At 40.9% G+C, this 21867-nt stretch overlaps 1 protein-coding gene across 3 annotated transcripts in view; it reads right to left on the bottom strand.

The window, feature by feature from the left end:
• The window catches only part of LOC144974437 (uncharacterized), a 38786-nt gene that overhangs the window by 10088 nt on the left and 6831 nt on the right, over nt 1–21867 (bottom strand). Inside the window, exons 1-3 of one of the 3 annotated variants that reach the window (XM_078917307.1) lie at nt 8129–8447; nt 3909–4075; nt 3087–3247 (exon numbers count right to left, since the gene is read on the bottom strand). In XM_078917307.1, coding sequence (XP_078773433.1) covers nt 3087–3247; nt 3909–4075; nt 8129–8326 — 526 coding nt within the window. In that variant the 5' untranslated portion in view covers nt 8327–8447. Of the gene's footprint in view, nt 1–3086; nt 3248–3908; nt 4076–8128; nt 8448–21867 lie in introns of those variants that run through there. The other 2 variants (XM_078917308.1, XM_078917306.1) reach the window with 2 other exon arrangements.

Here is a 21867-nt window from a genome sequence, read left to right as displayed (position 1 = left end):
TGGTAATCAGAAAGTAAATAAGTACACAAGAGAGCCCTAACAGCTTGTCTTTAACTTGACATGCAGGTTATGCATAACAATTATTATCAATAATTTTTCAAAATAATATATTTGCAACTTTAATTATCAGTTATTACATATTCTATCAAATCATATAACTCAACCATTTCCAAAAAAATATACCGAGTACATATGAATATTTATTCAGAGGCTCCTACCCCCAATAGCCCCAAAGAGGAATCAGAAGACAAAAAAGCAGAATTTGAGACCAAAAAGCGGAATCAACTTACCGTAATTGACTATGACATTGCTTTGTTTCGGATAATGTAGACAATCCAAAAGTACTCCAATAAAACAATATAAACTGTGTAAAAGTTTACAATCCAGTGAAATGATAAAGAACAATACAGGTTCTAATAAATCCACAATCCAGAAATTAAACAATATAATATAGATGCATATCCAAATGCAAGAATTAAATTGAAATAAAAATGAGTAACTTTACAAAATTAACCTTTTAATGATTACAGCCCTGAGAATAAGCCCTTTTTTGGCTTAGAAATAAGAGTTGGAGAAAAGGATTGTTTAATGCAAACCGAGCCCCTTGACACCATGTTAATCTTTTGAATAACTAAAGCTGACACAGTCATGGGTGCAAGCAACTGGACCTCAAAAAGCCTGCAAGTCTACTTATGATCAGACATATAATCTGAAAAAGCCTGCCAGATTCACGGACTTACCTTGTCATTTGAAGTCTTGTTCTCAGCATCTAGTCTTCATAATAGTAGTCCACAATTGTTGTATGTTTAATTGAAAGGTTGTAATGCAGTAATTTGTTAAGTTTCTTGTCACAAGTTGCACAATTTTAAAATATACAAAAATAAACTAAAAAATTAAAAAAAAAAAAAATCAATCAAATCCAAATCACAAAAAGCCGGCGACGTTTTTTTCGGTAATCCAATCGGCCGGCACTCTTGCACCCATGCACAGTCTTAGTGGAAAGAGTTGGCCGGAAACTTGTCTAAGCTAATAATCCATTCTACATCTGCATTAGAATATTCGAGGCATCAGAGTCAAACCATGACTTTAGTTAGGTTGGGAAATTATAACCCTTAACCTGCTGAGCCCTATGCTTCCTATGTAGTCCTCTGTGCTATACAGTTTTTGGAAAATCTCAGGAAAAGTGTGTAGTTTCAGTTTAAAAATCATAACTTCGGAATTAGACGAGATAAAACACATGATGGCCAAGTGGGTGGACAAGCTACATATTCAAATAATTGAAGATGCAAAAATTCTCGTTATATGCAAAATTTTACCATTGTTTGATAGTGAATGCCTTTGTTATAGTTTTTAAAAAAGCTGACAAATGTTGTTTTATGGTAGAAAATGATAGATGATTGAATAAAATTGGTATTTTTAAAAACATTATTCAGGTTTTGTTTTATTTCTTTCTTACTTTTTAGTTTATGTAATGTAACAATGTAAAAAGAAACAAAAAATGAGACGATGGAGGAAAAATGTGACATACTTGGAGAACAAAGGGTGATTTATAATAAAGTCATTACGTTCATGCACATTCTTCGAAACACCAACACTGTACTTTACATTAGCATCAAAATCCATAATGCTTTTTTAAAGATTTATGGATTCATCCCCATCCAACACCTCCAAAACCCAATCTGAGTCATGCCCACTTCTTCGTTTCACATGAGATTTTGATCTAGTTCTATCCTCTGACTATCAAACATTATCACTATTGGCTTGATCTGAGTCAGTTTCTACATTACTATACTAGATCAATCAGTTTCATGGAGATATTCTTCCTTAAACCCTTGATTTGCCTATGAATTCTTTTTTTTTTTTTTTTCAAAATTGATAATTTATCTTGTAAAGTGCCCAGAGCTTATGTTTTACACGAGAATGAGCGCTGTATAAGTGTGTATTATTATTATTATTATTATTGTATCATCATCATGCCAATATAAACATCAACATCTGAGTCAAATTCTATACCAGGAAATGCACTATGCAGACGAAATGTGAACAAATTCAACAAATTTTACAAAAGTGTGAACAAATTGGCGTTATTCGATCTGAAGTAAATAAATCACCGAAAGCTCAGCATCGATGGAATCAAGGGATATCAGCAGGTTAAAGGTAAACAGTCCATCCAAATTAGGAATGCTCCATATCTCATGCCATTGCCTATCAACACTTTCTTCTTTTTTCCTCAATATCATTGATCTTCGGATCACTTCAATATTTCATAAATTCCACTTGTAACTTATTTTTTCCACCTTCTCCCTTTGGAACAAAAGGAAACCTATTGATGAAATACTCTAGCATGGAAAATTTTATCAACAAATGTTTGGTCAAATCCATAACTATAGTATCATCAATGAATTCGTTTGTGAACGGAAATTTTTAAAGAATGTAATTCAGTGACTGAGAGAAAAATCCTCTCACATCAGAGATGAAAACATCTAATTGTGCCTTTGATATATTGTTTGTCTTCAAACAGCCCAAATATTGTTGGGTCTCTGTGCCTAAAACCAACTCTTAAGTGAAATCTGGTTTATTATGCATATCGGAATAAAATTTGAATACATTCACTGCATTAGCAACTGTTTCAGGTTATACAAATCTGACCAGTAAATCTGTGATCAACTCTTCAATAATGCTGCTCATTCTGTGTATTTGAGGTTCCTGATTTTGAAACACAAGATTCGCAGAAGTGAAAATTAGCAGGTTTACTTTAAGAAAAAGGCAGTACAATTTTGAGGTTGTGCAAGAAAAGAAATTGGTGATTCTAACCAACCTAGCAAATTTTTGACACCTGAAAATTTCTGATTAAAATATGTCTTGAGAGGATCTCACTGCTCCAAAATTCGAACCACACACCGGTGGAGTGAAAGCCATAAATATCTCTCAGATGCTTTTACTGGATATGATTTTTTTTTAAAATTCCATCTATTGAAACGTAGAATTTTTGCCTTGAATGCGGAATCACAGAATGCAGACCAATTTATGTGGAATGATTCTGCAATAGCAGAAAGGTAGGAGCCTTTGAATTTATTGATTCATACCTATATCTGGAGCGATCCTTTGCTCATTTTCAATCCTTTGCTCATTTTCTGAGTCATTGGTCTCCGGTTCCTTTTTGATCTCATCAATATCCATAAGGCGTGGTTCAGATCCATTTTCAAGGTCAGCTACTTCGGGATTAGGTGTCCTCGGATGTCCCTGTCTAGAAAGCAATATGCAAATGTAACATACGACTTAAAAAACATGGATATCGCCTTTTTATAACAAATTGTCTAGAACTATAAAAGCTTTTAAATAAGCCTCTGTGTCTGTGCACTACGACATTTAACATCAGAATAATTGATTATGAGCCTTTGGTGGAATTACACAAAATTTTTGCCATATCTGAACGCAAGCTTTCCAATCCCCCTTGGTAAAATTTTACTCTTATTGCTGATATGACAGATTTTCATTTTAAACTCTATTTCAGACAAGAGCAAATGCAAAATTTTCTGCTATCTTTGGTTGGTTATGAACAAAATATTTTAACCTGATAAAAATGATAAATCGTAAACTCAGTACCTACAATATTTTCGGACTGACAAACACATTGATCGTTCAAATCAACAAAATTGCTAGTACCAGCAGTCTAATTTTGTTGAATCTGAACTTTCGTTAAATGTGGAAGCCATAAGTGATGTTTATTAATAAAACAGTAAAAAGAGGATCTTTTACTTTGTTGGATCCAAGCTCCTTGTATCAAGGTGACTGTAATCAGAAAATAGCCAAATTCCTGATGATTTATCAATGTTACTGCCCAGAAAAATGGCCATACCAGCTAGGCTCACCTACAAGATTGGGAGATAGAGATATCATAAACTCACTCTAATAACTTTCTAAGATTAGAATCCTTCATCCCCAGGGGTTGAAGCAAGCATTTGCTCGGGCTTAACTTTGCTAATGGCTTTGGGACCTCAGTTTCCAATCCATAACTCGACTGTGCTGGTTCAGGATCAGGGAATCTCTCTGTTGGCTTGCCATCTCGGAAGTGCTGGAGAAGAAGAAAAGAAAAAAATCAGGAGTAATTATTATATGTATGAGCTTCAATACAAAAGTCTTTTCTAATTTATCATGGTACAACCACAACCCTCCCTCTTATGTAATACTAATACTACTAATCTGCCCATCTTATTGCCAAATTAATAGCTCAGACTATTAAAGTCATCTTAAATCTATCCCACCTTCACTACATCGCCAGTTGTGCTAGGGCCGAAATTTGGCAGAAAAACAATATAGATATTAAAGAAAAACATAGTCCTTCAGAGCCACGAGGCCCATGGAGCCAGAGTTTATCCTGGTATCTATGGTACTGAAACAGACAATAGCAATCGCTTGCTACCCTTTGGATAGGATGCTAGTCTATTGCAAAGTACTTTATATCAGATCTAACAGACCCAGCTACCCAATCACTGCTGCGTGGACAGGGAAGTAAAAAAATAAATAATCTTGACTCCACCAAGGATTGATCTAGGTCACTTTGCTTGTGAAGCCAGTACTCTACCAACTGAGCTATCGGGACCCCTCCACAATATTTATGTATCGTGAAAATGACCAAAGCCTGTCATTTAGTGGAAGATAATGAGGTTAGCAGAATAACAGGTGGCAGTATAGCGAAGTTTAGCTGTATCATTCTACATTGGAGAATAAAAACAAAAAGAACCCAACTCACTACAGTAAAGGACCGAGGTAAAATGTCGAATAAGCGTCATGTCAATATTCTATCAATCCATCCAAAAAATGAAAGGGAAAGAAATGGAAATCAAAAGAAGAAATAGATACAGGACCAAAAACAGAACAGGAAATACAAATGGCAATTAACACCAAAAAACTATCGAGCACCAGGGCTAGGTGGCATTCATCCTTAAAATGATAAAATATGCTGGTCTGTGAACTATAAATCTGATGCTCAAATTATGCAAGGAAATCTGGAAAGAGGAGAAAATAACAGAGGAGTGGAAAACCGGTACTATAATACCCCTACCAAAAAAAAGATGATCTCTGCAATTGCTCTAACTGGAGAATGAATCTATTAAGAATTTTTGTTAACTAACAAACTCCCAAAAGAGCGATATCTGTGCAGCTGGCTGAGAAAAGCAGGAAGGTTGCGGCAAGCCAAAATCGAAGATAAAGTGAATTTTTAATTTTTGTGAATAATGCTTCTTCAACCATTTAAGAATCGATTCATGATTGTATTAAAGCTTGAAAATAAAAGGAGATGTGTTTATATTTAGATTTTGTAAGACATGTCAGTTGCAAAATTCGGATTAAATAGCTAGATTTTTGCAGCTGAACTTTGAGCTGTTTCAGATTTCAACATGTTTACATACCCAACCTTATCATGTTTACACATCAAACGAAAGGATTTTCACACAGCTTTCCATTCACTACAAATCAGAATGTCTTTACAATCTTATTAAATATTATCTTTTTACAAAGTTTACAGCATTACATTTATTGATTCATTTATTACACATTATTTATTACACTGGAAGATTTACGTCTCTAAGGACAAGTTATTTAAGATGGCGACTGATAAAGTCATCTCCCAAAACTCTAACTATACATTTGACTGTTTCCCTGCCAGCTAGGGTATCCAGCCAGGGCCTGGACAAAACCATGTAAAATCTCATTCCAAGACAAAGACAGAAATCATGTTGGAAAACAGATATAAGGGGATAGAAGACACAGTGAGTGCCTCCCTGCCCACTATGGGAGGTAAGGAACCCCACCCAGAAATTCTAATATCAAATTATGCTTCAAATACAATTTTAAATAATCTGTCACAACATTTTTACTTTGACCGTAATCAGTGATGGTCTACGTGTTCAATTGTTAGGTTACTGTAGTTTTAATTATTTTTTCTCTTGGCAGTAATCTAAATATAACATAATTATACTTATATCTGAGTAATGGTATAAAAAGTTTACTGACTAGCTCATCGTGATGTGTGTATGATATCTTGAAAACTAATGAAATAAGAAATATTTTTCTTGGGAGGCCTTCCGAGAGCTCATCAGTCTTGCATCTCTTTCAATTAGTATTTTCACCAGGATCTTTTGTCAGGTGTTTATTTATTCAATTTGTCAATACATAGTAGCATTTTAAAAACTCAAGAAACTAGAACAAACCTTGATAGATTAGTGAAAGTTTAAAATTTCCTAACATGACCTTGTTTTGGTTATCCGCCACCATTTTGTTTTTTGAAGAATTGAAAGGTAAATGCAAAGGAGTCCTAGTTTGTTTTTTATTAGGGTAAGCTCGAGGTCGGAGGAATTTTTTTTTCTATTCGGGATAGTTATAGGTCTTAGTAAAGGCACTAGGGTGTTTTTATTTGTTTTTCCTATTAGGGTTAGTTAAAGGTACTAGGTTTTATTTTTTCTTAAGGTTAGTTGAGGGAATATTTGGGTTTGCTTCCTGAGGAGCTTTCTCAGAAGGTCTCCCTTTTTCTTATTTTGTCAGCTCTCCATGCGGAACAATGAAAAAATCTGGGGAGGCCTTCCGAAAGCTCCTCATGCTAGCATTTCTTTCAATTTGTATTTTCACGGTGCATCTTCTGTCATGCTTTTATTTATTCAATTTGTCAATATATAGTAGTAGTAGTAGCATTTTTTAAAACTGTAGAACAAACCTTGATAGAATGGTGAAAGTTTAAACTTCCCTAGTACGACCATTGTTTTGGTTTTCCGTTGCCATTTTGTTTTGTGAAGTATTGAAAGCAGTCTAGGTTTTTTTTCTATTAGGGTTAGCTCAAGGTCGGAGGTTTTTTGGGGTTTTTTTCTATTACAGTTAGTCATAAGTCTTAGTAAAGGTGCTAGGGTGTTTGTTTTTCCTATTAGTATTAGGGTTAGTTAAAGGTACTAGGTTTTCTTTTTCCTTAGGGTTACTTGAGGGGATATTTGAGTTGTTCCCTTAGCAAGAGGAGCTTTCGGAAGGCCTCCCAAAATATGAATGTTTGTATATCTGAAATTAAAGTAGAGGGGAAAAAAAACGCGAAAAAAAACAAAAAAACTTTGTTTTAAAGAATTTTTTTTTCATTACGTTTCACCAAAGATGTCTATTCTATCTAATAATGTTTTTTTAAAATGCAGTATCTGTTGATGACAATCATGATATTTCAGTATCAGTAAGAAATAAAAGGTAAAAGTTTAAACCTAAGCCTAAACTCGATTTTCTCTGGTCTCCACAGGAACAAATTTTATTCAGTAAAAAATGCATAACTAGGGTTCTAATACTAATAGACATTGTTTGTTTTTGTTTTGTTTTTAGGGGTTTTACGGCGCTTGCAACACATTTAGGTCATATCAGCGCCAGTAAAAAGGAAGAAAATGGGATAGTAAAAAGTTCTAGAATTACAATTAAAGCATCCAAGAATAAGGCAGACAAAGGGGAATTGGTTCAAATAGGGAACAGATGTAGATTCCAAGAGCACACCATCAGTGTACTTAGTTTGAGATCACTAAATGTCTCATCCAGACACAAGCACAGGTCCCAACTAAGAGGAATACACTCACATGTTTACTAATCATATAATATAATATGTAAACTAAACATAATACAATGCATAACAGAGAGATGATTTACAAGGAAAAAAATATCATCTCCCAAAACTATAACTATATATTCGACTGTTTCCCTCTCAGCCAAGGACTCCGACCAAGGTCAGGACAAAACCAAGCAATCTCATTCCAAGACAAAGACAGAAAGCAATTGGAAAACAGATAAGAGGGGATAGAAGTCACAGCAAGTACCTCCCTGCCCGCTATGGGAGGTAGGAACCCCACCCAGAATAGACATTTAAAGACATTTTACGTGGTAAATGATCAGAGAGATGATGTAGTTTACAACGCTGCATATAATTTATGAGTCAACCGTCAACCTTCCGGGTTTTCTCGATTCTCAGCCTCAGCCAGCCACAGATATCCAAGTTAGATAGTAGACTCTAGTCCCCTAGGCCGTGTTGTGAAACTACGGAAGTCCTTCCACTGCTCTACATTCAAATAGAACCTTGAATTACAAACCGTTCTGTTCTGAAGCTGAACTTTACCTTAGAACAGATGTAACGGTCCTTGTTGATGTTGGCAAAATTAAGCTGATAGTGAGGACGAGCGCAAGCTCTGATCCAGCGCTCACACCGTGGTTTATCGACCCATGGTTTGATAAAGGGAATAAATTGTACGCCTTCTGACCTCTCAGGATATCGACTGTCGCTATTACAAAGGCCCCATTGACAGTTTTTGCCCATTGTTAAGAACTGTTTAAGATAGAATATCTAAAGTAGTTCCCAAATCACTAAGGAATAAGAACTTCAATTTGTAATGTAAACACTGCTTGGTTTGATTCGGTTATCGTTTTTATCTGAACTCAGTAACTATATCCGGGTCACAATACGACTTCCGGATGAGTATTCTATTTATAGCAAGATATGAAGTGAATAGAAAAGTGCCAGAAGACAATAGAGAATAAAAATTATTTTTTTTTTCCGCGGCGGTGGTGGGGTTTGAACCTGCGACCTTATTGGTACGACAACTCCGCCTGGCAGGTGAGAGCGTGGCTCTACCGTGTGAGCTATCCACGAACACAAAAATATTCGTTTCAAACTCAAAGTCATTACTAGATCCCTCTCTCACCCACTTCTTGAGACCGCCGATTCGTTCGTACACCACCATCGCGAATAATTTTTGACCAGCAGTTAAGCCCAATAGCCAATATTCTCAACACAAACATATAACATAGAAACGATTGAGACATTGAGTATGCTCCGGTGTATGGGGTGAATTTTTAATTCAGAAAAGTGAGTGGAGCAGGCACTTATGTTGGTAACAACAAGATATGAAGTGAATAGAAAAGTGCCAGAAGACAATAGAGAATAAAAATTTTTTTTTTTTTTTCCGCGGCGGTGGTGGGGTTTGAACCTGCGACCTTATTGGTACGACAACTCCGCCTGGCAGGTGAGAGCGTGGCTCTACTAGTGTTGGGTTATTCGATCGCTTTTACTCGATCGACATCCGAGCGCGAAGCCACGAGTCACCGTCCGATCTCAATTCCGGAAGAGCGAGTTGATAAAACGATCATTCGAGTTGACGAGTAGAGACGAGCTTGAGACGATCTTGAGACTTGAGACGAGCTTGAGACGATCTTGAGACTTGAGACGATCACGATCCGAGCGAGTTGAGGGGTAACGAGTAACGAGTGTTTCGAATCATATCAAACGATCACAGTTTGCCATCCGATACCAATCGCCAACGTTTGCACACGGTAGTCTGTGGTTCTTCCACAGCCCTCATTTCTTGTCAGATGTTAGTGTGTCTGGGTGGCAGGGAAATTCGTGTAGGTGTATCACGCGTGTGTGACAAGACTTCATTAAACCTACTAAAGGTTGAATATCACACACACACACACACACACACACACAGACAGACAGACAGACAGACACTATGGCTATTTCTATGACACACACGCATCCATCTATCAATGAACACTACCCTACAGTAAAGTAAAACGTTAGCTTTGAATATGGAATGTTTCAATGTTAGATGCCTGTGTAATTTGTTAGTTCCCATCATCATCATCATCATCATCATCATCATCATCATCATCATTAGGGGCAGCGTGGCTCAGCGGTTCGGTCTTTGGTTCGCACCCCAAAGGTACCGAGTTCGATCACCCGCCGCTGCACTGTGTGGCCTTGAGCAAGTCACCTCGTCCTAGCTCAATTTGCGGCGCTGCACTGTGGCTGACGCCTGGGTTATTCCAGTCTTCCCTTAGAATAGACCGTAGAGAAAAACCTCCCCTATGGGATGAATAACGGGAATTTTATTTATCATTATTTTTATAATTTATTTATCTTCACCATCATTATCAGCAGGAGCAGCAGCCCAGCATCATCATCACCTTAATAAAATAAATATCAACACATGTTAATGTAATCATCAATCAAAACAGCTCGCAGAATTCACAAATTGCTCCTAAAAGACCATACCTAGGAAAAAAACAAAACAAATACTATTGCTAACTTATCTGAAAAGGAATAGTTTCAAAAGAATCATAAAATTATTAAAGCTCGGGAGCGTCTTTGATTTCTTTGTCTAATTTATTCCATACTTTTGGGGACCCGACAGAGAAAGATTTTCAGCTAACTATAGTTTATAATATGGGAACATTAATCAGTCGTTTATATTGGAATCGGAGTGGTCAAGCAGGTGTATGAATTCAAAGCTCATTTCCACGGATCAATGAACTTCATAATAATTCAATTTTCCCCCTAGCAGGCCATACAAACCTACATCCATTTCATAAAATACCAGTCGCCTGTTTCGGGTCTTTTTTGTACTAAAACTCTTAATAGTATCCGTCACTGCTTATAGATAGTTATACATTCACACCTGAGTCGAGTAAAGTAATGTGTGGTAAGTGCCTTACACAAGGACTTAACTTCGGGATCAGAATTTTCCAGGATCACTGTCACCCACTCGACCACTTACAACGCTTAACATCGCTTGATTTATGACAAGAAGAGACACCTTACCGCTGAGCCACAGAACAACTAATAATCACAACATTAAGGATCGCAACAAATGCATGCTTTTAATCTTTTTTTTAAAAAGTACTTCTTCAGAGCTATTGGGCCCGATGAAGCCGGAGTTCAGTCCGGTTTCCATATCGGAAAACTTACGAAAGCAATTGCCCATTAGTCTATCGCAAGGAACTTTCCGCCAGATTTAACAGACTTTGCTTCCCAATCACTACTAGGTAGACAAGGGGTCAGAATATATGTATCTACTTCACCCGGAATCGAGCTCGGTTCCCTTGCATGTTAAGCGAGTGCACTACCTACTGAGCTATTGGGACCCCAAACTTTTAATAGGATGCTAGTAAATCGAAAAGTGCTTTCCGTTGATCTAAAATAGCGTCCACCCAGCTACATACCTACTTCCACTTTAATGGACTGAGCAATAAAAAAAATTAAAAACAAATTGACTGAACTCAGAAACGACGCCGATCCCTATTGTGCGTTCCAAGTTAGGTAATCCCATACATCTTTTAAAAAGACTAAGGATAAAACTACCCCTTCTTCCCATTCCCAAAAAAAGGAAACAAAAACAAACAAAACAAAAAAAAAAACACCAAAAAAAAACACAACAAAATGAAGAGAAAAAAAAGAAACCAAACAAAGTAACTAAATGTAAATAAATAAATAGTCTCGGGTTTGGTGTTTGGATGTCAGAAAAGCACCCCCCCCCCCCCCAAAAAAAAAAAAAAAAAAAAACCAAAACAAAAAAAAACCCCAAAACTCAACAAAACAACAACAGCCACAACAACAACAACAGACACACACACACACACACACACACACACACACACACACACATACATACATACATACATACACAAAGAAAAACTAAACAGGAAGTAACAATGTTAAATATTCATATTCCTGCCCAAATTTTAAAGCAACCTAACTAAGCCGAGAGCAGGAAAGGCAACAACCGTAATATCACCTGTTTAAATAAAATTAATAGCAGTAGTAAATAGGCTATAAGATAAAGATTTGAACATGTGTGATGAAAGGTAACCGACAAAGCAAGAAAGCGCGCGCCTCGATGACGACCAGTGACAAATGTGAGGTGGGGGCGGTTATGTAGGTTACACCCGACAACTTTTGGCGCGACATAAATATGAAATATGTCAAGGTGAATATCGCTGTATTCCTTCTCTGATTAGGGGGAGGGGGGGGGGGGGGGGGGGGGGGGGGGGGGGGGGGGGGGGGGGGGGGGGGGGGGGGGGGGGGGGGTTGACGTGCCACCCCATCACCAAATCAACAACTGATGCAGTTTTGATGGCGTGGTGTGTGTGTGTGTGTGTGCGTGTGTGTGCCTGTGTGTGCGTGCGTGTGTGGGTGTGTGCGTGTGATGCGACGAACGATCATAAAAAAAAAATTAATTAAAATAAATAAAATCAAGGCTTCCAAACAGCCAGATTTTTTCTTGGCCAAATAGTCAAATAGAACCTCACATTATCAAACACCACAATCATCCTGACTCCTTGAAAAACTCATTGATTTTAATTAATAAAACAATCGACTACAGTTGGATAAAACTTATCTTTTCATTTTTTTTTTAAATAAAAGATTTTTTTAAAAAAATGAATAATAATAGAAAAACATTTCTTAGTAACCAATTTTGAACTTGGCCATCTGGCAGCCCCCATCATAACCAGCTGCAGTCAAGCCAGCCACAGACATAAGAGAGGGAGGGGACTGTGAAGTTTCCTGTGGCAAACCGAGATGCTCGTGTTTTTTTTTTTCAAACGAATCACTGCTCGATGACGTCACTGACTCGAAACCCGCCCGAAACCGACTCGATTTTAGAGGACTCGATCGAAAACCCGCTCGATTTGATCGTTTCAAACTCGACCCAGCACTAGGCTCTACCGTGTGAGCTATCCACGAACACAAAAATATTCGTTTCAAACTCAAAGTCATTACTAGATCCCTCTCTCACCCACTTCTTGAGACCGCCGATTCGTTCGTACACCACCATCGCGAATAATTTTTGACCAGCAGTTAAGCCCAATAGCCAATATTCTCAACACAAACATATAACATAGAAACGATTGAGACATTGAGTATGCTCCGGTGTATGGGGTGAATTTTTAATTCAGAAAAGTGAGTGGAGCAGGCACTTATGTTGGTAACAACAAGATATGAAGTGAATAGAAAAGTGCCAGAAGACAATAGAGAATAAAAATTTTTTTTTTTTTTCCGCGGCGGTGGTGGGGTTTGAACCTGCGACCTTATTGGTACGACAACTCCGCCTGGCAGGTGAGAGCGTGGCTCTACCGTGTGAGCTATCCACGAACACAAAAATATTCGTTTCAAACTCAAAGTCATTACTAGATCCCTCTCTCACCCACTTCTTGAGACCGCCGATTCGTTCGTACACCACCATCGCGAATAATTTTTGACCAGCAGTTAAGCCCAATAGCCAATATTCTCAACACAAACATATAACATAGAAACGATTGAGACATTGAGTATGCTCCGGTGTATGGGGTGAATTTTTAATTCAGAAAAGTGAGTGGAGCAGGCACTTATGTTGGTAACAACAAGATATGAAGTGAGTAGAAAAGTGCCAGAAGACAATAGAGAATAAAAATTATTATTATTATTTTTTTTTTCCGCGGCGGTGGTGGGGTTTGAACCTGCGACCTTATTGGTACGACAACTCCGCCTGGCAGGTGAGAGCGTGGCTCTACCGTGTGAGCTATCCACGAACACAAAAATATTCGTTTCAAACTCAAAGTCATTACTAGATCCTCTCTCACCCACTTCTTGAGACCGCCGATTCGTTCGTACACCACCATCGCGAATAATTTTTGACCAGCAGTTAAGCCCAATAGAGTGAAAATGGAAAGGCTTCGTATGGGAACAAAACAGACAATGGACGTTTCGGGTAAAAAACCCTTCGTCAGCACAACAATACACAAATAACGTGGAAAAACAAATAAATAAAATGAAAAATAACTTGTATCGTCTGTACTCAATGGTGGTTGCAGTATGAATGAAATGTTAGCGTGGCGTGGGTAGAGGATAGGGTGCCCCAGGGGGGTGATCTAATTGATAAGCAAAGGTCAGCGTCAGGGAACAGAACTTTCCAGACTATAATGGAAGATAAAAGACATATTGGTAGTAGTAGTAGTAGTAGTAGTTGTAGTAGTAGTAGTAGTAGTAGTAGTAGTAGTAGTAGTAGTAGTAGTAGTAGTAGTAGTAGTAGTAGTAGTAGTAGTAGAACACTGTAGTGGAACAGTAGGGGGGGTGGGGGGGTTGGAGGGGGCGAGGTGAAAGGGTCACGGCGGAGGTGGGGGGGGGGGGGGTTGTTGGATGAGCGAAGGTCGAATCTTCGCGAAGGAACGATGCGATAGTAAAGTGGAATACACCAATAAATAGATAGATGGATAGGCAGATAGATAGGTAGATGGTCAGAAAAGAGGGAGAGAAGAGGAGGAGAGGGGAGAGAGAGAGAGGAGAGATGAGAGAGAGGGAGAGAGAGAGAGAGAGAGAGAAGAGAGAGAGAGAGAGAGAGAAATTAAATAAAAGAAAAAAAAAATTAAAAATAAAAATTTAAAAAAAAAAAAAAAATAATTTTAAAAAAAAAAAAAAAAATAAAAAAAAAAAAAAAGGGCGGGGGCGGGGGGGGGGGGGGGGGGGGTTTGAGGCGGACCGGTAGAGAGGGGGAATCAGAGAGAGAGAGAGAGGGGGGGAGGGAGAAAGTGGAGGGGGGGGGGGGGACAAAGAAAGAAAGAAAGAAAGAAAGAAAGAAAGAAAGAGAGAGAGAGAGAGGAGAGAGAGAGAGAGAGAGAGAGAGAGAAAGGGTGGAGGGGAGGTGAGAGACGGCGAGTAAACAGCCGAGTGATAGCTGGGTCTATATGTATATTAATGGATGAAAAAGTGGATGATTGGACACAATGAGAGAGAGCTAGGAAGGTAGATGACTATGAATCGGTGGATAATCAGTAGATAGATAGCTAGCTAGCTAGCTAGCTAGATACATAGATAGATAGATAGATAGATAGATAGATAGATAGATAGATAGGTAGGTAGGTAGGTAGAGTTGTACTTTTAGTAGTATGAACAGTAGTAGTAGTAGTCGTAGTAGTAGTAGTGGTAGTAGTAGTAGTAGTAGTAGTAGTAGTAGTAGTAGTAGTAGTAGTAGTAGTAGTAGTAGTAGTAGCAGTAGTAGTAGTAGTAGTAGTAGCAGTAGTAGTAATAGTAGTAGTAGTAGTAGTAGTAGTAGTAGTAGTAGTAGTAGTAGTAGTAGAAGTAGTAGTAGTAGTAGTAGTAGTAGTAGTAGTAGTAGAAGTAGTAGAAGTAGTAGTAGTAGCAGCAGCAGTAGCTGTAGTGGCAGAAGTGAGAGCAGCAGTGGTGATGAATATGGGTGACGTTGACATCTAGTGGCGGTCAATCCTGGTGTTGAGTCCGCGTGGAGTCAGCGTTCCCAACAACTTGATCAGGTGAGTTTCCCTACGTCGACGGGCGGAAGTGTCCGAATGGCAAAAACTGAGCACACACACACGCACACACTGTACATCGCAGTGGTCTGGCAGATTGAAGTGTCTGGCCACTGCTGTGTCTGCACAGTTCGATATGTCACGCAAGTGCTGCACGAATCTGTCACCCAGCCTCTTTCCGGTCTCACACAACGTAAGCAATCCCACACAGGGAGCACGTAATCGCATAGACTAGATTACGGTCAGTGCAAGTAAACGGCCGCCTGATGTCCCAAATTTTGTCTGGAAAGCTGACTCTGTCATACTCCCACAGGTGCCCACAAGTCTTGCATCGGGGTCGCATACACGATCTGGCTTTAGGTCCATCCCTAGGTATGGGTTCCAGGCGGCTTCTGACAAGGAGATCCCTCAGGTTACGATCCGTCGATATGCTACCAACGGGGGTTCTGAGAAAACTCTGTGGGTGTCTTCGCCCGCCTGGAGGATCCCATAGTTCTGCAATAGGATGTTCCTCACTTGATCGGCATGGGGGTGATGCGTGAGGACTAAAATGGGACGCTGTGTCTCCTGCTTCCTGGCATTGCGAGGCCTCATTGCTGCTTCTCTCGACACGAGGCTGGCTTTCCCGGGCAGCCTTAAGCAAAACCCTTTCGGGATATTCCCGTGCCTAAAAAAATCGAGCATGCGATCACGTTTGAAGCGCAAATTCATCATCTTCCAGACAGAGTCTCCGCAAGCGGAGTATCTGACTGAATGGGATGGAGTCTTTGCACTTCACCGGATGGGATGACCGATAGAGCAGGTAGCTGTGACTGTCCGTTTCCTTGTAGTGTACAGTGGTCCGTACTCCCGTGCTGGTCAATACAGCCTTGATGTCCAAAAGTTCACCTCAGAGGTTGAAATCTCATAAGTGTACTCTATGGACGGGTGGACGGAGTCCATGGCTAGGATGAACCCCTTCAACTGGCTGTGGGTCAATGACGTAATGCCGAAACAGTCGTCAATGTACCTTTTGAACAGCTCGGGGGCAGGTCCACTGTACTGATGGAAGAAGGTTTCCTCAAGGTAGCCCATGAAGAGGTTAGCATATGAGGGACCCATCTTGGTGCCCATCGCAACACCTGAGATCTGATGGAAAAATACATCATTGAACTCAAAAGTGTTGAGTGTGAGCACAAGTTCGGTGAGCCTCACAATGCTGTTGCTGGAAATCCCTGGTAATGGATGGCGGTCGACGAAATGCCTGATGGCACGCAGTCCGTCAGGATGCGGTATGGATGTGTACAGTGCCTTCACATCCATGGTGAAAATTAGCCGTGGACGTTCATCCTGGAATCGAATTTCGTCAATGACACCAAGAGCATGGTTAGTGTCCTTGATATACGATGGCAGGGTGGGAACTATACGTTGAAATACCGCATCGAGGAACTGCGATACCTTCTCAGTGGGGCACGAGATAGCCGACACAATCGGCCTTCCAGGTGGAGTGTCAGACAATTCCCGGATCTTGTGTATCTTAGGGAGCATGTAAAAACATGGATTACCTAGGTCGCTAGGATGAACGTCCACGGCTAATTTTCACCATGGATGTGAAGGCACTGTACACATCCATACCGCATCCTGACGGACTGCGTGCCATCAGGCATTTCGTCGACCGCCATCCATTACCAGGGATTTCCAGCAACAGCATTGTGAGGCTCACCGAACTTGTGCTCACACTCAACACTTTTGAGTTCAATGATGTATTTTTCCATCAGATCTCAGGTGTTGCGATGGGCACCAAGATGGGTCCCTCATATGCTAACCTCTTCATGGGCTACCTTGAGGAAACCTTCTTCCATCAGTACAGTGGACCTGCCCCCGAGCTGTTCAAAAGGTACATTGACGACTGTTTCGGCATTACGTCATTGACCCACAGCCAGTTGAAGGGGTTCATCCTAGCGATGGACTCCTTCCACCCGTCCATAGAGTACACTTATGAGATTTCAACCTCTGAGGTGAACTTTTTGGACATCAAGGCTGTATTGACCAGCACGGGAGTACGGACCACTGTACACTACAAGGAAACGGACAGTCACAGCTACCTGCTCTATCGGTCATCCCATCCGGTGAAGTGCAAAGACTCCATCCCATTCAGTCAGATACTCCGCTTGCGGAGACTCTGTCTGGAAGATGATGAATTTGCGCTTCAACGTGATCGCATGCTCGATTTTTTTAGGGCACGGGAATATCCCGAAAGGGTTTTGCTTAAGGCTGTCCGGAAAGCCAGCCTCGTGTCGAGAGAAGCAGCAATGAGGCCTCGCAATGCCAGGAAGCAGGAGACACAGCGTCCCATTTTAGTCCTCACGCATCACCCCCATGCCGATCAAGTGAGGAACATCCTATTGCAGAACTATGGGATCCTCCAGGCGGGCGAAGACACCCACAGAGTTTTCTCAGAACCCCCGTTGGTAGCATATCGACGGGATCGTAACCTGAGGGATCTCCTTGTCAGAAGCCGCCTGGAACCCATACCTAGGGATGGACCTAAAGCCAGATCGTGTATGCGACCCCGATGCAAGACTTGTGGGCACCTGTGGGAGTATGACAGAGTCAGCTTTCCAGACAAAATTTGGGACATCAGGCGGCCGTTTACTTGCACTGACCGTAATCTAGTCTATGCGATTACGTGCTCCCTGTGTGGGATTGCTTACGTTGGTGAGACCGGAAAGAGGCTGGGTGACAGATTCGTGCAGCACTTGCGTGACATATCGAACTGTGCAGACACAGCAGTGGCCAGACACTTCAATCTGCCAGACCACTGCGATGTACAGTGTGTGTGTGCTCAGTTTTTGCCATTCGGACACTTCGCCCGTCGACGTAGGGAAACTCACCTGATCAAGTTGTTGGGAACGCTGACTCCACGCGGACTCAACACCAGGATTGACCGCCACTAGATGTCAACGTCACCCATATTCATCACCACTGCTGCTCTCACTTCTGCCACTACAGCTACTGCTGCTGCTACTACTACTACTTCTACTACTTCTACTACTACTACTACTACTACTACTACTACTACTACTTCTACTACTACTACTACTACTACTACTACTACTACTACTACTACTACTACTACTATTACTACTACTGCTACTACTACTACTACTACTACTACTACTACTACTACTACTACTACTACTACTACTACTACTACTACTACCACTACTACTACTACGACTACTACTACTACTGTTCATACTACTAAAAGTACAACTCTACCTACCTACCTACCTATCTATCTATCTATCTATCTATCTATCTATCTATCTATCTATCTATGTATCTAGCTAGCTAGCTAGCTAGCTATCTATCTACTGATTATCCACCGATTCATAGTCATCTACCTTCCTAGCTCTCTCTCATTGTGTCCAATCATCCACTTTTTCATCCATTAATATACATATAGACCCAGCTATCACTCGGCTGTTTACTCGCCCTCTCTCACCTCCCCTCCACCCTCTCTCTCTCTCTCTCTCTCTCTCTCTCTCTCTCTCTCTCTCTCTCTCTCTCTCTCTCTCTCTCTCTCTCTTCTTTCTTTCTTTCTTTCTTTCTTTCTTTTGTCCCCCCCCTCCCTCTTTCTCCCTCCCCCCCCTCCTCTCTCTCTCTCTGATTCCCCCTCTACCGGTCCGCCTCAAACCAACCCCCCCCCCCCCCGCCCCTTTTTTTTTTTTTTTTTATTTTTTTATTTTTTTTTTTTTAATTTTTTTTTTTTTTTTTTAAATATTTATTTTTAATTTTTTTTTTCTTTTATTAATTTCTCTCTCTCTCTCTCTCTCTCTCTCTCTCTCTCTCTCTCTCTCTCTCTCTCTCTCTCTCTCTCTCTCTCTCTCCCTTCTCTCCCCTCTTTTCTGACCATCTACCTATCTATCTGCCTATCCATCTATCTATTTATTGGTGTATTCCACTTTACTATCGCATCGTTCCTTCGCGAAGATTCGACCTTCGCTCATCCAACAACCCCCCCCCCCCCCACCTCCGCCGTGACCCTTTCACCTCGCCCCTCCAACCCCCCACCCCCCCTACTGTTCCACTACAGTGTTCTACTACTACTATACTACTACTACTACTACTACTACTACTACTACTACTACTACTACTACTACTACTACTACAACTACTACTACTACAACTACTACTACTACTACTACTACCAATATGTCTTTTATCTTCCATTATAGTCTGGAAAGTTCTGTTCCCTGACGCTGACCTTTGCTTATCAATTAGATCACCCCCCTGGGGCACCCTATCCTCTACCCACGCCACGCTAACATTTCATTCATACTGCAACCACCATTGAGTACAGACGATACAAGTTATTTTTCATTATATTTTATTTGTTTTCCACGTTTATTTGTGTATTGTTGTGCTGACGAAGGGTTTGTACCCGAAACGTCCATTGTCTGTTTTGTTCCCATACGAAGCCTTTCCATTTTCACTCTTTCGTTAGTATTTTACGATCACCGGCTTCAGGCAGCCCTTACTGTTTTCTACTTTTCCGTTTTGATTCATTTGAGTTTTTTCGTTGATTCACTTGAATTATACTTCTGCTGCCATACCGTGTTTTTGGACCGTCCCCATCAGTGTTACCTAGTACTTTACGTAGGTATAGTGTTTATTTCTGTTTTATTTGTACTGCTATATGTTGCCCTTTTTAAATATTATACTTTTCAGTTTATCAATCTAGTTTTATCCAACATTGCACTATCATCACCTTTTCATTACTCTCATATTTATATATTTATTTACACTCTTCTCCCCTACCAGTCTACCTCTTTTAGCACACTAACCCCCCCCCCCCCCCCCTCCCTCTCCTTATCATTTACATCTCAGCATTATTTTTCACCACACCCACGTTTTCAACCACTACCTCTCTCTTACCACAGTCTATCCCTCCCTTCCTTTCTCTCATTCACTCGCCTCTCCAGTTTACCTATACTTATTGATTACCTTACTCATCCTTTTAGCCTTTCGCCCTCTTTCCCTATTTTCACCATGCCTCATACATCTCCCAAGCAACTCTTGCGCTCTTCCTTACGGGACATTCGTACGTTTCTTTCCTCTTTCCCTATCCACCTATCTCAAGTAGGCTACACTCTCGCCCACGCCACCCTCTATAAAACTCGAGCTAGCAGCCACTTGAATTTCTTAATGTACTGCCTTAGGAAACGCACGGCCCCTAAAGGATTCGTTTCACATTTCCACCCTTCTTTAGGCTCTCTAACCTCATCCCAGTTCTCCCAGTTTCTGGAATTAGAATCCAAGTGTGCCATGCAACGACTTAGACTTACTACAGACATCCTTCGCAAACAGATATCCAAATTAACACACACCATCGACACATCCTCCACATGCTTGAGGCATCGTACTTACCATAATCATTTACTTTACAAAGCCATTAGGTTATTCATACATTTATGTAATCAACATTACCATGCATGCTTAAATTATGTCAAAACCAGTAAATTAGATGCTCTCTTTCCTAACAGAATTACACATCTTGACGATAACCTCCCTTCCCATTCGGCAACACTCCCATCGGTGGATTCACCCACTGAACCTTCCTCTGGCCCCACTGCTCTTAATGGCACCCATAACCAGCCAGTCACCATTGGTGGTTTGGGAGTCCCTCCAACAGCCGGGGACCAGTCTGGAAGCGATCAATTCACCCCACCCACCAGCGAACCCACCCACGTGATGGATAATGTTGGAGCTATCCCCCCCAGTAGGAACCACAACAACCACCGGCTGGTGGTTTCTGTCCCCCCGACCATCCAGTTGAGCAGTGCAGAGGAATCGGTCTTAAGGAAAGGTCTCAAGTTCATCCCACTGCGAAGAACGTCCGACCAGTCCCGCATTGAGTCGGATGTACGTCGCTTCATGCGTATTTTACGCTTGAAGTATCACTTCAAAGATGATGAACGTGACCATGACTATGACCGTGACCCTGAGGATCCGTTTGCCGCTTTCTCACGACGTAAAAGAAACTGGACTCCTAGTCCTGGCAAATCCCCTACACTCGACCTGTTTATCCAAACTTGTCTTAGACAGATAGAGGCACTACGACCCACACCTATCAAGAGGTCTAACCTCACCGTCTTGAATGGGCTGCCGTACGATCACTTAGATCACGTCGTGATATAGTGATCAAAGCGGCTGATAAAGGAGGGGCCGTAGTTGTTTGGGACGCTGAGCTCTATAGAGCTGAGGGCCACAGGCAATTGAGTGACCAGATATTTTATGAGAAAGTGACTTCGGACCCAACACTTGCTAACAACACCAGAGTCCACCAGACAATCCAGTCTTTGATATCGCAGGGAGAATTACCTAGTAGAGCAGAGGTCCTTAAACACGACCCCAGCGACCTAGGTAATCCATGTTTTTACATGCTCCCTAAGATACACAAGATCCGGGAATTGTCTGACACTCCACCTGGAAGGCCGATTGTGTCGGCTATCTCGTGCCCCACTGAGAAGGTATCGCAGTTCCTCGATGCGGTATTTCAACGTATAGTTCCCACCCTGCCATCGTATATCAAGGACACTAACCATGCTCTTGGTGTCATTGACGAAATTCGATTCCAGGATGAACGTCCACGGCTAATTTTCACCATGGATGTGAAGGCACTGTACACATCCATACCGCATCCTGACGGACTGCGTGCCATCAGGCATTTCGTCGACCGCCATCCATTACCAGGGATTTCCAGCAACAGCATTGTGAGGCTCACCGAACTTG

The sequence above is a fragment of the Berghia stephanieae genome, chromosome 6, assembly GCF_034508935.2.
Source record: "Berghia stephanieae isolate SIO BIC M18660-M18661 chromosome 6, UCSD_Bste_1.3, whole genome shotgun sequence".
NCBI lineage: Eukaryota > Metazoa > Mollusca > Gastropoda > Nudibranchia > Aeolidiidae > Berghia > Berghia stephanieae.
The sequence above is the reverse complement of the archived record's forward strand: the minus strand, read 5'-3'. Positions and strand labels throughout refer to the sequence as shown.